A 14,401-nucleotide genomic window follows, 5' to 3' on the forward strand; every position below is an offset into this window, starting at 1 on the left:
TCTTTTGGGAGCACGGGGCCCTAAAAGAACTGTGGAAGTTTTTCTAGACTCTTTTGTGATGCCAGGCTTGTCATCAGGGTGCCATGAGAGCCCAGATGACGTGAAAATCCCAAAAGGTGGCCTCTGGCAGCACCCAACCCTTGCCTTGTGCCCCACCGCCAGGAATCGGCACTCACCCCCTCTGAAAAATGGAAAAAAATGAAAATAAAAAGGTTTGTCAACACACCGAACAGGCGATGGTATTTTGACGTTTACAGCACTTCTACCAATGAAGCAGAAAGAAACCTTGCAAACAGCCACCCACCCACCGCAAATACACCACACACACAGGAACGAAGCCCCAATCCGACCTGGAAATACCCCAAAATCAGCACACGGAACACATTAGAGTCACTCCTTAGTGACTGAGTTGAAATATTTATTAGCAATATTCGCGTTTTCAGCGGCGCCGGGGGGGTGCTCGGGGACAGCGCTGTGTGGACACAACCCCCCCCCTTCCCCATGTCCCTTCCCAACCCTCCTGAGGCGCCCGCCATGGCGGCGGCGGCCCCCAGCGGGCATGCGCAGCGGGGCCGGGGGCGCGCCCGCTTCCCGCCGTGCAGCACCGCGGCCAGCGCCCGGCCGGGGGCGCGCGCGTTGGGCGGGGCCGCGCGGGGCGGGGCGAGGGCGGGGCCGCGCGGCGCGGGGGCGCGCGCGCGGGCGCGGGCGCGGCGGCGGCGGCGAGCGGAGGCGGGCAGAGCCGAGCGGAGCCGAGCCCAGCCCAGCCCAGCCCCGGCAGCCCCGGCAGCGCGGCTCAGCCCCGGCCCGGCCGCCGCGATGCTGGACCCGTCTTCCAGCGAGGAGGAGTCGGAGGAGCTGGTGGAGGAGGAGAGCGGCAAGGAGGCGCTGGCGCCCGCCGCCGCCGCCCGGCTCTCCCCCAGCCGCCCCGGAGAGGGCCCTGGCCCCGGAGGAGGTGGTGGTGGTGGTGGTGGTGGAGGAGGTGGTGGAGGTGGAGGAGGAGGAGGTGGTGGTGGTGGAGGTGGTGGAGGAGGAGGAGGAGGTGGAGGAAGCAGCGGCAGCGGTGGGCTGCAGCCGGGCGGGCGAGCTGGCGGCGCGGCTCGGCCCGCCAGCCCCAGCCCCTCGGTGGCCAGCGAGAAGGAGAAGGACGAGCTGGAGCGGCTGCAGCGCGAGGAGGAGGAGAGGAAGAGGAAGCTGCAGCTCTACGTCTTCGTCATGCGCTGCATCGCCTACCCCTTCAACGCCAAGCAGCCCACCGACATGGCCCGCCGGCAGCAGAAGGTACCGCCGCCACCCCCTCACCTTCCCCTGCTGTCCCCGTGTCTGTCCCCACTGCCCCATCCCCATCCAGCACCCCGCCAACCTGCCCTCCTGCTCCCCTGCCATCTCCCCGCGCTGCCCTCTTGCTCGCACACTCGCCCACCCACTCCCCAGCCTCTCCTCCTGCTCGGTTGCCGCTCGCCGGGCACCCCAAGGGCAACCAGGGCTCAGGGCACCTTGGCCCCGCACCGCAGGGGTTGCAGCAGCGGCCCCAGCCCTGTGCACGGCCTCGCTCTTTGCCGTGCTGCCGCCCAGGAGGAGCCGGGGCTGGCGTGGGGCATCGTCGCGCCCGGTTATGCAAGGTCGGCATCGGGGAAGTTTGGGATTTTGGCTGTTTGGGTTGTGCTGCTGGGAAGCAGCAGGCGTGCGCTCTGTCCTCATGCTCAGGGAGTTTGCAACTTCACGCTCGCTGCAAAGTTCGCTTCGCCGGGAGTGCCGGTGCTGGCTTAGGGAGTTGCCGAGCCTCCTTCCAACTTCTCCCAAATGATAGCACGTGGCGAGCTCCCCCAGTTCCCCTGCAGAACGTGGCAGAGGTGCTTTGCCACAAAGCGGCTGACACGCTCCTCGCTCTTCCTCCCAAATGCATCACCAGGGCATGGCACGAGCTGCTCCAGACACGGGCAGGGGAGCAGCACCTCGCCAGGGTGCTGCGGTGATGCTGGGTCCAGCACCAGGCTGCCTGCCCTCTGCCAAGGCACGAGCTGGTGGCCCGGAGCAGAAATCCAGTCCCTCCAGCACAGGGACGTAGGCACACATCAGCCAAATGCAGCCAACTTGCTCCCTGTGGCACTCAGGGTAGGTCCGTGGTGGGACGTGGCTCTCTGGGATGGCCGGCTGCTGTTTTCCCCTGGTTTTAGTTGAGTTTCGCAGATGGCGATTTTAGCCTCGGTACCGTTCTTTGTTCACAAATGACCTTTATAAGCCAGGAAGGCTCCTGGATGTACTGCTGCAAACGGCGTTCATTCAGTTCTGCTACACCACGGGACTATTATTAGTCATTGCAACATACGGAGGTAGGAAAGTGCATCAATTCTGCGCGCAGTTTAAAGGCAATGTAGGACAATCTGCTGTAGCTGGAAGGATGAACAGTCTGCTTTTGTGAGAGTGAAGTTCGTGGCTGAGGCTTTGGAGAGTTGCTTTTTATACATTGTTCACCTACAAACCTTTTCATCAGACGGTGGATTTTCAAAGTCATCTTGGCTTTTGTTCCCTCTGAAACTTACTCGTGTTAGGAAAAGCTAAGGGAATTTACATAATTCCTTGTTTTGAAGGAATTCAAGCAAACAAACAGAACAGAAGGGAGTTTTTCCAAGGGCACAGGCAGCATCTGCATGGTCTGGAGATGGGTGGCTGGGAAGAAGGGCGATTTATGGCCCGTGAAATCCAGGTACTGCCCTGTGATGAGACGGGGGAGGACAAGAAAAGGAGGCAGCAAACTGCAGGTGAAACAAAGAAACGAGGAGTAAAGAGAACAACAATAAACTGGCAGCAGCACTCGAGGGAATGGGGAAGTTGCACAGGACCTGGGGAGAAAATAATCCCTTCTGTGTGAAATGAGTAATGTTGGGAAATATGCCTGGCTTGTTTATACAAACAGCTAAAATAGGTGTCTCTCGGGGGTTAGCGTCTCCCCACAAAGTTAGCAGTGAAATGGAATTGGGAAAGCTAAATGTAACCTGACAACGTGTCAAATTGAATTCACCCTTTTAAAGGTGAATTCACTCTGGGTTTTCTTCATCTGTATATTCCCATGCTCAGTTGTCACAGAGGTTCCTGGGAGTAAATCCTTGCCCGTTTCCCTCAGCCTAAGCTCCTGTTAAAGTCAATTAAAGCCCTGCCAGAGCATGTTGTTGGACTGCACGTGATCACTGCTTTCCTCCCGGATCACTGTGGGGAAGCCCACCCTTTCTTTCCTGGCGTGTGGGAGACTCAAGTGCAGTGCCTCTGGGTTTTGCGTCCTCATGGGCATGGAGATATTGTCACCAAGGCTCTGCTGGATTTAATAATCTTTATAGGAACTCCATGAATTGATGTGTTTTCCGTGGTGATGAAAACACCAGATGCTTCAAGACTCATCAGGGTGGAGCAAATAGGTTTTGGTTCTCGGAGAGAACATGTGTGACAGCAGAGCTTTGGCCGTGCCCCGGTGGGAGCTGTTGCCTCAGTTTCCCCCTGACAGGGGGGGTGATAAACCTGACGGAAGGAATTTGAGGCCTGAGAAGCACACCCTGCCAAGTCTGCTTCTGCATCCTCGTTTAATTCTCTGCGATTGCCTCAGCGATGGAGACGAGGGCGCTGGGTTGTGCCGCAGGTGCTGCGCGATGCGCAGTGGCTGGAGCAGGCAGCCTGCTGTTCCCCCGCGCTCATCAGCGCCTTGGGATGAAGCAAGGTGTGCACTTGGGGTAGGGGCACAGCAGAGAGATAATTGCGTGCCATCTGATAAGTTTTAACATATGTGAGAGTGAAGGGAAGAGTGGAAATGTGCGAATGGGCAGCTTAGCTGGGGGTGCTGCACATGGGCGCGATAGCACTGCACAGTCGTGTCGAACTCTGTTTCAAATTCCAAGAACAATTCAAGCTCTTGCTGCTCGGGGCTGGTATTTTTCCTGATCCTGACACGCCAGAAATTTCAGAAATGCTGTAAAAAAGTGTTCTTTAGATCAGCACATGTTCAAGCTTACACCTCTGCTACAGATTTACCGTGGTGTTTGGGTGGAAAGGCTTCACTTCAGTAACTGCACATCTGTGATGTCTACCTGTACGTTTTGGTATTTACAGCTCACTCACCTCGCTTCCTGAGGAAGAAGGCTTGTTAGATACCTGCCTCTGCTGTCTTACTTCCCTCCTAGATTTCTTTTTTAAGCCACTTACGAATTCCGAGCACGCTTGGCAGGCAGACAGTGGTCTGCAAGATGCCAGTCCCTGAGGCTGGGCGAAAGCAGGGAGATCGGCAAAGAAGTACCCCAGCATGGAGGGTTTGGCAGCGGGCAGGAAAGCCTATTTTTGCCAGGAAGGCCCTGCTGGCAGGCAGGCACAGGCTGTGCTGGATGCTGCTGGGGCAGGAGGGCTGTGAGGTGCCCCCCAGGGGTGGGTGTCCGTGCCTTCCAGGTGGCATCACCTGGGAGATTGGCTCCAGGATGTCAGCGTCCCTGTGAGCACGTGTCTTGGGAAGGGGTGGTGTGGAAGACTGGGTAGGCGATGAAACCTGGAGAGCACGCTAGCTGTGGTTGCCCTTGCTTTTCCAGCACCACTTTCTGCCCCATGGAAGGAGGGAGGGTGACCAGGAGGGAAAAGTCCAGCTTCGCTGCGGGTTGCTGGAGCCAGCCCTGGGAGAAGCAGCTTGGGATTTGGGCCCTTGTGTAAGCCTGCGGGGTGACGTCGGGTGCATTAGCAAAATTCTCTGGTCAAATTCAGCAAAGGGCTTAAGCCTGTGCTTTGCTGAATGGTGATTGATTTAAGCACCATGCTTAATGCAGAGCAGGTGTGCGGGATCAGAAACTCTGTTAAATCAGTTACAAAGCATCCTGAAATACAATGTTTCTGCCATTTTGGCAGGGGTGCAGGTGCTACAGCAGTTCGGAACGTAGTAAAGCTAACAGCCTTCCAAATAATCCCGTATTTCTTCACTACCCAGGGCTGAGCTGCTACTTTCAAACTATATTTCCACAAGTTCTCTCTTAAAACCACTGGCATGTTCTTCTGGGACTGACTGTGGCTCAGGTGGTGTTGGGACTTGTTGGAGGACCCGTGATATTATGGGCAAATTCTGCTCTCCTGGCCCCAAGAAGCCCTCGGGGCTGTGTGTTTCTCAGCTCCTCAGGCCAGGAGAGGAAAGCAGGCGATGGGCTCGTTTTTCTTCTATTCCTTGGCTGCTCTCCGGTGCTGCTGAAGGAGGAGACGTGAGTCTCAAGCACGAGCTGGACCCCACGTGCAGCTCGGTAGCTGCAGGAGGGCTCACCACGGTGCAGCAAGGTCACAATCCGCTCTGTGCCCACAGAAACCTCCCTGGGGCTGTCCCCAGCTGGCTCAGTGTGGCCACGGCCACCAGCGGTGAGAGCTGGGTGAGCGGCTGGGCTCGGGGAGGGTCGGTCCCAGGGCAGATCCGTGCTGGTCCTGCGGTGAGAACAAGCCTTTCGCTGCTGCCCAGGGAGCTTTTTCCCTGGGGAAGGAGGTATGGCTTGTCCGAGCTACAGCACAGAGGACAGAACATGACCGCCGTGTTCAGTGAGTTGTCTGGAATCCCCAGAAAATGGTTATTTTCAGTTAAAACACTTATCGTTTATTTTGCCAGTGCCTTATCTTAATTTAATTCCAGCAGATATTAAATATTTGTCATAGCTGGGCTATTTATATACTTGCAGCTTATTGAATCGGGAAGCAGGTAATTAAATAGGCTGTAAGCTCGGTCCTTGTTGTAAAACTTTGCAGCTCCTGATCTGGACCAATGATTCAGTTACTGTGGGTGGCACCTCTCAGGCCAGAGATGCTGTGAACTAGCAGTGGGGAAGACTCATCAGATCATGCAGATGCAACCTCTGCTAAAGCCCGTCGCTTGCAAAAAGTATAATTTATGGCCCCGCTTTGCGTAGTCTAGACGCTCTCCCCGAAGCACTTTGCCTTGTGCACAACTCCTAATTCCTCCTGATGAGTTATGAGTCACTGGCTCGCAGTTCACCTAAGCGGGAAGCGGTCAGCAAGTCATTCCCCTGGGTAATTTTTTGTTAGCTGAAGAAGTATTTAATTTGTTTTGCAGTGCGGTGTAGCAGTAGGAACCCAGCCATTGCCACGCTGGTACATGCAATGCACACAAAGCCCTGCTAGCTCCTGCCGGTGCGTTAGTCCGGGGGGGTACAAGGCAAACATCCCACTTAATTATGTAAACGTGATTAATATGCCAAGTCTGATCAATACAGTGTGATAATCATTACAGCTGTTTGTGGGGATGGGATGCTCAGGCTGCTCTGACTGCCTTTTCTTCTGGACTGGGGGGACATAATTCTTAAAGCCCTTTGTGTCCAAGCACAGTCTGTGGGCTTGATGTGTGTGCACTCGTTGTTTGAAAAGGTGCTTTTAGTGACAATATTTTTGCATTATTTGCCTGTGATTCAGGCTGATAAACTGTTAGACCTTTTCTAGAATTTAAACACCTGAGTCAAAATGTCGTGTAAATGTTTATTCAGCTTGGGGTAAGCTGCGCAGCGTTCAGGCATCATCCTTCAAAACCTGCCCAGCTCAGAGTAAGGGTGAGAGCCTGGACTTGAGGAGTGTGATGAATACAGGGACCCCTGCAAGAGGGCATCAGCTCAGGCAGTCATTACCCATCGTTACAGACTGCACCTGAGCTGTGTAATTGGGCTGGCACGCACAGATGTTGGCGTCTGGTGAGGAAATTGAATAAAACCTGGATTCAGTCGCATTTGGGGGTTATTTTCTGAGTCCAAAGGGTGTTGCATTTTTATTTTTTGCAGCGTTTATCTTATGGTACTGCAGCCTGCAGTAGTTAGATTCCTGTTTCCACCTCCGCTCCCTTTCCATGTGGGATTTACTCGATGATTTAGGGCAGGCATCACCTGTGGCTGGGTCTGACTTGGATCTGGTCCTGAACAGGCATGGAACAGAGCGACCCCATCCCTGCAAGCCCATCCTGGGCTGTTTTCCTTCTGCCTGGGAGAGGATCTTGGGGCAGAACTTGGTTAAATTCTTGGCAGTAAAGAAGCAGCCTGCAAAGCTATTAGTTAAGAAATGGCTTATTGAAATGCACCCAGTCCCTGGCTGTCTGTACTGCTGCCTTGTGAGCTGCCTTAGTTTTGGCTGCTGTAGCTTCAGAATTCGATCCCGAGTGCGCACTGGGCTGGAGAGGATGGCACTGGGAGCCCACGGATCTGTAAGCTGGTAGTAAGTGCGGATGTTGATTTGGTTTGCAATCAACTAGGTGTACAAGGCATGCTGGCTCCTGTAGGAATCTCCCTTCCCCAGGGAATTTTCCATAGTGCAAGTGGCCAGGCACGGTCCCACCAGCTGGCCAAAGGTGTTTTGGTTGCCTCTGTGCTATGGAGAGGTGAGCAGGCAGCAGGTTTGCTGCTCTTGCACCCGGGTACCAGAGAGTTTAGGCGCTGGGAGGTGACGCGGGCATCACGCGGTGAAAATGGAGCAAAAGAGAAATTTCCCCAAGATGCTAAATGTCCTTTCCTGGTACCAAGAGGGCACAAATGGTTTGTGCATTGCGAGCGTGGAGCTCGCATTTATCGTCTAGACCTCGAGCTTTACCTTCCATCTTAGCTGACTGCTCCCACCCTTGTAATCAGAGATTACAGACTCATCACTGCCTCGGAAGGAAGCTAATGGGGTGACGCAGCAGGAGCCAGCTGCCTCGCTACCTGCACGGTGACGATGCAAGGATGAAGGAAGGACACAGCGAGCGCTGCTCCAGCCACGGGCCGGGCTGCATGACCCGCCGGCGGCGCCTGCTCCGTGCCACAAAAGGCAGCGCCGAGCCCCCAGCACCGCAGCCCACCCACCCTCTGCCAGCAGGACCCCCGGGCAGGGGCCATCTGCTGCTGTTATCTGGGGACGTGCAGCTGGCAGAGCCGCAAGGGCTCGGTTTGGTGCTGAGCCAAGACCTAGCTGGAGTTCGGGCTGCGGAGACTTGGTGTTCGTGAGGCTCCCGGGTGGGAATCGATGCCTGAGCTCTGCGGGAAGGAGAGGGGAGCTGGGGAGGGCTGGGACGTGGCAGCCTGCCTGCCCCCTCCCCGCCATGGGGTGGGCTTTAGTCCTGGGTGCTCAGGTCTGGGAGCGGTGGAGGTGGCCTGGGATGGAGAGGGGCTGTGAAGTCACCTGGGGTCACAGCTGTGCCTTGCGCTCCTCAGTTGTCCTCTTCTGGCCTCCAGCTGTCTCCAGAGAGAAAAGGAGAGGATTACACACCTCTCCCAGGCTGAGCTGCTGTCCTACAAACACCCAGATCGATCGTGCACTCCTGGTTTACATGGGCCAGGCTTCTTCCCGGCACAGTGTCTGTGCGTTGGCACCTTCCCTGGCCTTCAGTGCTGCCTTCTGCTCTCAGAGGTGTTGGTCACAGTGCTGCAAGGAGGCTGCTGCTGCCTTCAGTGGGGCTCTCGTGGGGTGCTCCCTCTTCCCCAGCACCCCACACTGCACGTGGGGCAGGCTGGGCGCTTCGGTGCCTTTGCTCCAGCCCAGCTCTCCTCGGGTGCTGGAGGGCAGCGTGCTCAGGACGTTTTTCTCTCCATGCATCAGTGGCAGCTGCTGCCCAGACTCTGGAGGCTTGCAGGTTGCTGGCTGGCGTAAAATGGATGGTCTTTCCTAAGGTTGTTTTGCATCTCTGCTGCTGAACTTTTATTTGGAGTTCCTCAGGCTCAGACCTCCGAAGCCCCCGTTGCAAAGCTCGCACTCGGTGCTTGTTTCACGCAGAGATGTGTGATAGAAATTCCTTCTGTAATCACATTTCCCTGTAAACTCTCCTCTCTCAGCGTGTCTCACACCAGAATATTCCTGTCTGTGCAGAAGTCACCCCAAATGTGAATCAGGCCCCGCTGAGTGGGACAGTCTTCCCACCACCTATTTTTAGTGCGTGCAATTACCCTCCCCGCATCTCGGAACTCTAATTGCCTTTTTATTGCTGTGGAGCAGCGTGTGAAAGGTTCCTGCATGCTCGTGCCTCGTTTTCTCATTAGCTCTATTTATTCCTCCTTTGGCTCCCTTCCTCAACCTCATCACATCGAGCATCTTCTCCTCGCCTCCGGGGCCTCGTGCAGCTCTGCCACTTCTCCCTTGTTCCCCCGTGTCCTTTCTCATGCTGCTGCTCCAGATGCTCTGTTGGGGCTGTCTGGTAGGGGCCCCGTGCACGGCACAAACCCTCACCAGCCTCCCCCGGCTGCTGTGGGTTGTCCCTAATGTTTCTCCCCCAAAAGGCCACGGCAGGGGGGGTTTGTGCTTGTGCAGCACGGGGCACGCTTTGTGTAACGGGGAGCAGGCAGTGCCTGGCTTTGTCTGGTGTGGTCTGCGAGTGCAAAGTCCTCCCCAATGTTGTTTGCTTTATGTTTCAGCCTCGTTGTGTGGCATTTCCATAGCTTGAATTAATTTAATTATCCCCCGAGGTGCCTGCTTGCTCACAGTTGTCCGGGACTTTATTGCCCTCCTCTTGTGTATCGAGGAGCCCACACAGCTCTGAATCATCAGTAAATGTGATCAGGGTGTTTGATGTTTGCTCTCCCAAGTCCCTGATATACACAAGAAATGAAACCGGCCTTAATACCAGTCTGTGCCTCCCCGCTAGGCACCTGTTTTGCTCCTAAACGCTTCCTAGCTGCGTTCAGCCCAGCCACTCCATCCTAATAGCATTCATATTGACTGCAGAGATTAATATTTCATACGGGATTGTATCCCAAGCTCTCGCAGCCTGTAGGTACTTCATGTCCAGCACATCTATTAAGTGTGATGCCAGCCTTGGGTCACCAGCCTGCAGCTCGGCATGGGTGCAGACCCTCGCTGCAGCCCCTGCCCAGCACCCCCGAGGTGCCTGGCTGGCGGTTTTTGGCACCAGTTGGACACCAGTATGGGTGAGGACGCAACTGGGAACGTACTGGGCTGGCTGTACCATGGGCCCCAACAGCTTCTGCATCACTTAGGTGCGTCTGCAGGGTTTCGAGGGCTGGGAGATGGTGAGAGCTGATGAGCTGCCGTGTTAATTGGTTAGTGCAGGGTGTGGGGGTCACCAGGAGCACTGGGGCTGGGTCCAGAGCCGTGGTTCAGGCACTGAACGTCCACGGGCTGCCCCTCCTGTGTCCGTCTGTCCTCCCAGCAGCCTCCGCCGCTGCTTATTGCGAAGGCAGTTAATAGCCCTGCATAATTCATGCTGACAAGTTGTACACACTCGGTGATAAAAGGAGCCGCTGTTTCATTTACACACGTGGGGCTTCGCACGGACCTTGCAGCTACGCGAGCCCTGGCTGAGATGAAAGGCAGCGGGAGGGGAGGTGGCAGCGAGGCACAAAGGACAGGTCCTGGTGGCCCGGTCCCTTGACTTGGGGGTGCTGTGTGTGTCCTGGGGGTGACAAACAAGGGTCCTGAGCTGTCCCATGCACCCCTCCCTGCTCCTAGCCAGCCTGCAGAGCACCCTGCCTGCTTTTGCACTGCTGGGAGACTGCAGAGTGAGGCTCCTGCTCCGAAAGGCCCTTTAAACCCGTGTGAGCAGGAGAAGAGCAAGAGCCCATCAGCTGAGACTCAGTGGCCAGCCAGAAGCAGATGGCTTGCTATTTCTGTGTCCCCTGGTTTTATTACTGCGGGTCTGGGAGGGAGTTACAGCTGCTCCAGTAGTGTGGCAAATCATCTCCATTTGTCTTGTGCTGTTGTGCCTCGGTGATGTCAGACGGTCTCCTTACATTTTGTGTACGTTCAGACTAAGCAAATCGCGGTGTTTTTTCCATGAAAATTTAATGATGAAAGATGACACTGAGGGATTTTTTTTTCTCCTTTAACCAATTGTTTCATTTGCTGCGTAACCCTCACACTAATAGTCATAATAATGGTCGTAATCTTTCCTTGCTCTGGCTCAGGAGGACAGATGTGGCTTTTGGATTATTTTTTATTTTTTACCTAGGCAGAATCTCATTTTATTTATTTTTTCACCGCTCCGAGTACTCGCATTGCAATGCCATGACCTATCTCCAAGGTGAACCTTGCAATAAATACTTGCCTGGGGAAGGGAGGCACGGCCGGGGTGTTGAGATCAGGGCCTGTCAGCCAGCAACGCGCGCTGCAATTAGATGTCCAAATGCAAATCACTCAGACTTCAGAGCGCGGCAAGGTGAGGCTAGAGGGGACTTCAATCCGGTCTGAGATTAAGTTGAAATCCTTTGGGTGCTTTAATTCTTCCCAGTCAATTAAGCTCGCTAGGAATTGTGTGGTGGCCAGTTGGAGTTGTGCAGGAAAGCCTTCCGATGGGTTTATCGTGTGTTCAAAGGCTTGCAGCACTTGTCCCCGTGGAGAACCTGTTTGTGCTGAGGGCTCTCACCCCTCAAACAGAAAAAAGACTCAGAGACTTGCAGCCGCAGTGATAACCCCCTGATTTTAATCCAAGGAGGTCGTGCACTTGTAGTGTTCCCATCCCATGGGTGCCACAGGTAGGGTAAGCCAGGGGCTGGGATGGGGCAGTGATGCTGTGCTGAGCAGGGCACGGCCACAGGCAGCTGAGCATCACTAAATAGTGGGGCTGAAGGTTTTCCCACTGCCCCTCGTGCCCTGGGGAGGCAGAGCCCGGAGTCAGAGCACAGCTTGTTGAAAACAAAAAGAGAGCATTGGTCCCGAGACTTGGAGAGCTGCAGGGAGGAATCGCTCGTGCGGAGTGGGTTTGTGCTTCGGAAGCTGCTCTTCCCTTTGACTTTGGGAGGTTGAATGAAAGAGCTCAAGTGGTGGGAAGGCTGTGAAATGTTTCCTCACCCTCTGCTCGTGAAGCTAAGTTGCAGTTTTAGAAAATGTAAGGTAAATGAAAGCTGGTATTCCTGCTCTTTGGTCTTTCCCCGTGTCATGTGTCTGCCGCTCAGGAAACATTAATGAAAAAGTTGGGGGTGTGAATCAGTTAAAAAAAAAAAAAAAAAAAAAAAAAAAACACATAACAACTCTTCTTTGTTGAAACCATGTGTACAAGGTCATAGCTGTTTATGTAGCAAATCTCACAGGACTTGAAAAATGTCCTTGGTGTTGTCCTGTGCAATTTGTCAATGGTGTTTGTGGAGTCGCAGCACTGCTTTGCACCAGGGATGGCAAGCATACGCTGTGATTATACATCATGCCTCTTTTTTTTTTTTTTTTTTTTTTTTTTTCCCCAGCATGGATGACTAAGATTTGTAGATACGAGGCTCACAAGCTGAAAGGAAAAAATAGCAGAAATGGGAATTACGCAGCTATTTTCATAGCAAAACACTTAATTAGGGTCATGTATGGACGCAGCGCTGCGATAACCGCTGTACGTGGAGATGCTCTGCAGATGTCGGCGTTCCCTGGAGGGGGCTCAGCACCCCCACATCGTCCTGCCCTGAGGTCGGGGTGTCACTGTGGGGCTGGCATCGCAGCTGCTGAAGCGCAGGAGCAAGCTGGGGAGGGAAGGGCTGCAAGCAGGGAGGCAGAGCGAGGGCCAGCCCTGTGCATCACGCGGGCTGCTGCTGAATCACTGTTTACGCCGGTTCTGTACCTGCTGACTGGGTGCATGAAAATAGGGTACTTCTATTTATAGTCCTTACCTTGTGCATTCATGCACACACACACACACACACACTGAAATCAGGCTTTCTGTGATGGGAGTAGCTCCTTGTCTGCACGGGGGAAGTATTCCAGGGCTGTCTTTGTGTTTGTGAGCGTCACCTGGGTGAGGAGCGTGGTGAGGAGCCGGGTGTGGGAGTAAAGCGGTGAGGAGCTGAGCACCTGAATGCCCCCAACCCGGCAGCAATCCTGCCCCTGCTGCACCAGAATCAGAGCTTCCAGGCCTTATTCCATGTCCTGCTGCCTTCCTTTGCTTTCCCCTTCAGAGCTGGTGTGCTACCCAGGTGTGACCTGAGCAGCCGCTGCGGCAGGACCGCGGTGCCTCGTAGCTCTGCTTTGGTGCCAGCAGCTCAGGCTCACCTGCCATCACCCTTGTCTGTCTCATTGTGCATCGATGCTGGTAGAGGAGTTTCCAGCAATATCAGTGAAGGAATAGGTCCTGAGGTGAAGCCAGCACCTCTGTTTTGGCAGGAGCTGTGTGTCTTGCCCACTGCTGCAGCTGATGGTGCTGCAAAAGCCGGTGCTGCTCCTGCCTAGGGGCTTGTGCGCTCCTGCCCTGTGGGCTGAGAGGTGTGGTACAACCACGTTCAGTCTCGCTGCTCCTTGGAGGCTGCCTCACCTTCCTAGGCTGGTTGGTGTTAAATTCCCATGCAGTCCTGGTCAGATTTATGCTGTTTGGGTGGGCTGTCTCTGTGAAGGAACGATGCACACAGCCCTTCATCCCCAGCTCTGCTGATGCTCTCCTGGGTAGCAGCGTGCGTGCAGCAGAAAGGAGGAAAATGGTTGTGGAGGCTTTGGGTGCCTCCAGGTCAGAAGTCCTCAGAGAGAGGGAAGCCCGTGCTGTGAACACATGGCTCTGTGTCTCACAGGACCCCGGAGGGTCTATGAAGCCTCAATTTCTGGGTGATCTTGTGGCCAAGCTGCCGGCCCCCAGCAGACCTGCGTCTGTCCTGCTTCCCTCACCTCACAGCTCCCCTTCCCAGTAACTTCTGTCCCCTTACCTCACCCAGCCTGCTTCCCAAATAACCAGTCATGGTGCTGTAAGGGTTCAGAGAGAAGGACTTAGTCATTCTGGCCAAGCAACGCCCAATGTCTTCTGTCTTCCTTTGCCATCCTTTGTCACCACAGTGCACTGGCACATCCAGGTGAGCATCCTTGTGAACGCCTCGCTAGGTGAGTTTCTCCCTTTGCCCTCCCCACGGGGATATCTCAGAGACAGCCCTGGCCTCCCTGCAGGATATGGTTTTCTGCCACGGGCGCTGCGTGGAGCCGTGCTCATTCATCCCTCGCAGCTCGCGTAGCGCCGGCTCTTTCCTCGCATCATCCAGGGCATGCAGAAAGCCTGCCGGATTGTTTTGAAACTTCACAGCAGGAAAGAGCTTTGTTTCTCGTACGCTGTCGGGTTTGCCAGAGCAGCCCGTGAGCTGTGTGCCAGCAGCACACACGTGGGTCTGAACGCAGCAGCTTTGCGCTCGTTTTCCTGAGCCGAGGGCTGCCCTGTGGGGGCAACAGGGGCTGGAAATGGTGAGATGCCTGCAGGTAGAGCAGAAATGAGGAGAAAGGGACTGGGGGAGCCACGGAGAGGTGGGAGGAAAGTGCGGTCTTGGCCTGGCAGTAAACCCATCAGTCAGGGCACGATGCTGGTGGGCAAGCCTGTGTTTGGTTTGGGAAAGGGCCCTGAGCTTCTGCCGAGGCTGCCCAGGAGCTCAGCATCAGCGCCCAACTCTCCTCTCCGGAGAGCCCTTGTGCCACGTTGTCCTTGTGGGTTTGGGGCTTTGGATTTTATCTCAGAGAGAAAACAACCAGGAAAGGA

At 55.0% G+C, this 14,401-nt stretch overlaps 1 protein-coding gene across 10 annotated transcripts in view; it reads left to right on the forward strand.

Annotated features, from left to right (window-relative positions):
• Nucleotides 1–816: 816 nt before the first annotated feature.
• The window catches only part of CADPS (calcium dependent secretion activator), a gene marked incomplete at its 5' end in the record, with an annotated part of 195,724 nt that continues 182,139 nt past the window's right edge, over nucleotides 817–14,401 (forward strand). For all 10 annotated transcript variants that reach the window (XM_082768147.1, XM_082768149.1, XM_082768152.1 and 7 more), the window contains one exon: nucleotides 817–1,278. In XM_082768147.1, the coding sequence (XP_082624273.1) occupies nucleotides 817–1,278 (462 nt within the window). The remainder of the gene's footprint in view (nucleotides 1,279–14,401) is intronic.

This window comes from Aythya marila (assembly GCF_965140915.1).
Source record: "Aythya marila genome assembly, chromosome: 10".
In the NCBI taxonomy this organism is placed as follows: domain Eukaryota; kingdom Metazoa; phylum Chordata; class Aves; order Anseriformes; family Anatidae; genus Aythya; species Aythya marila.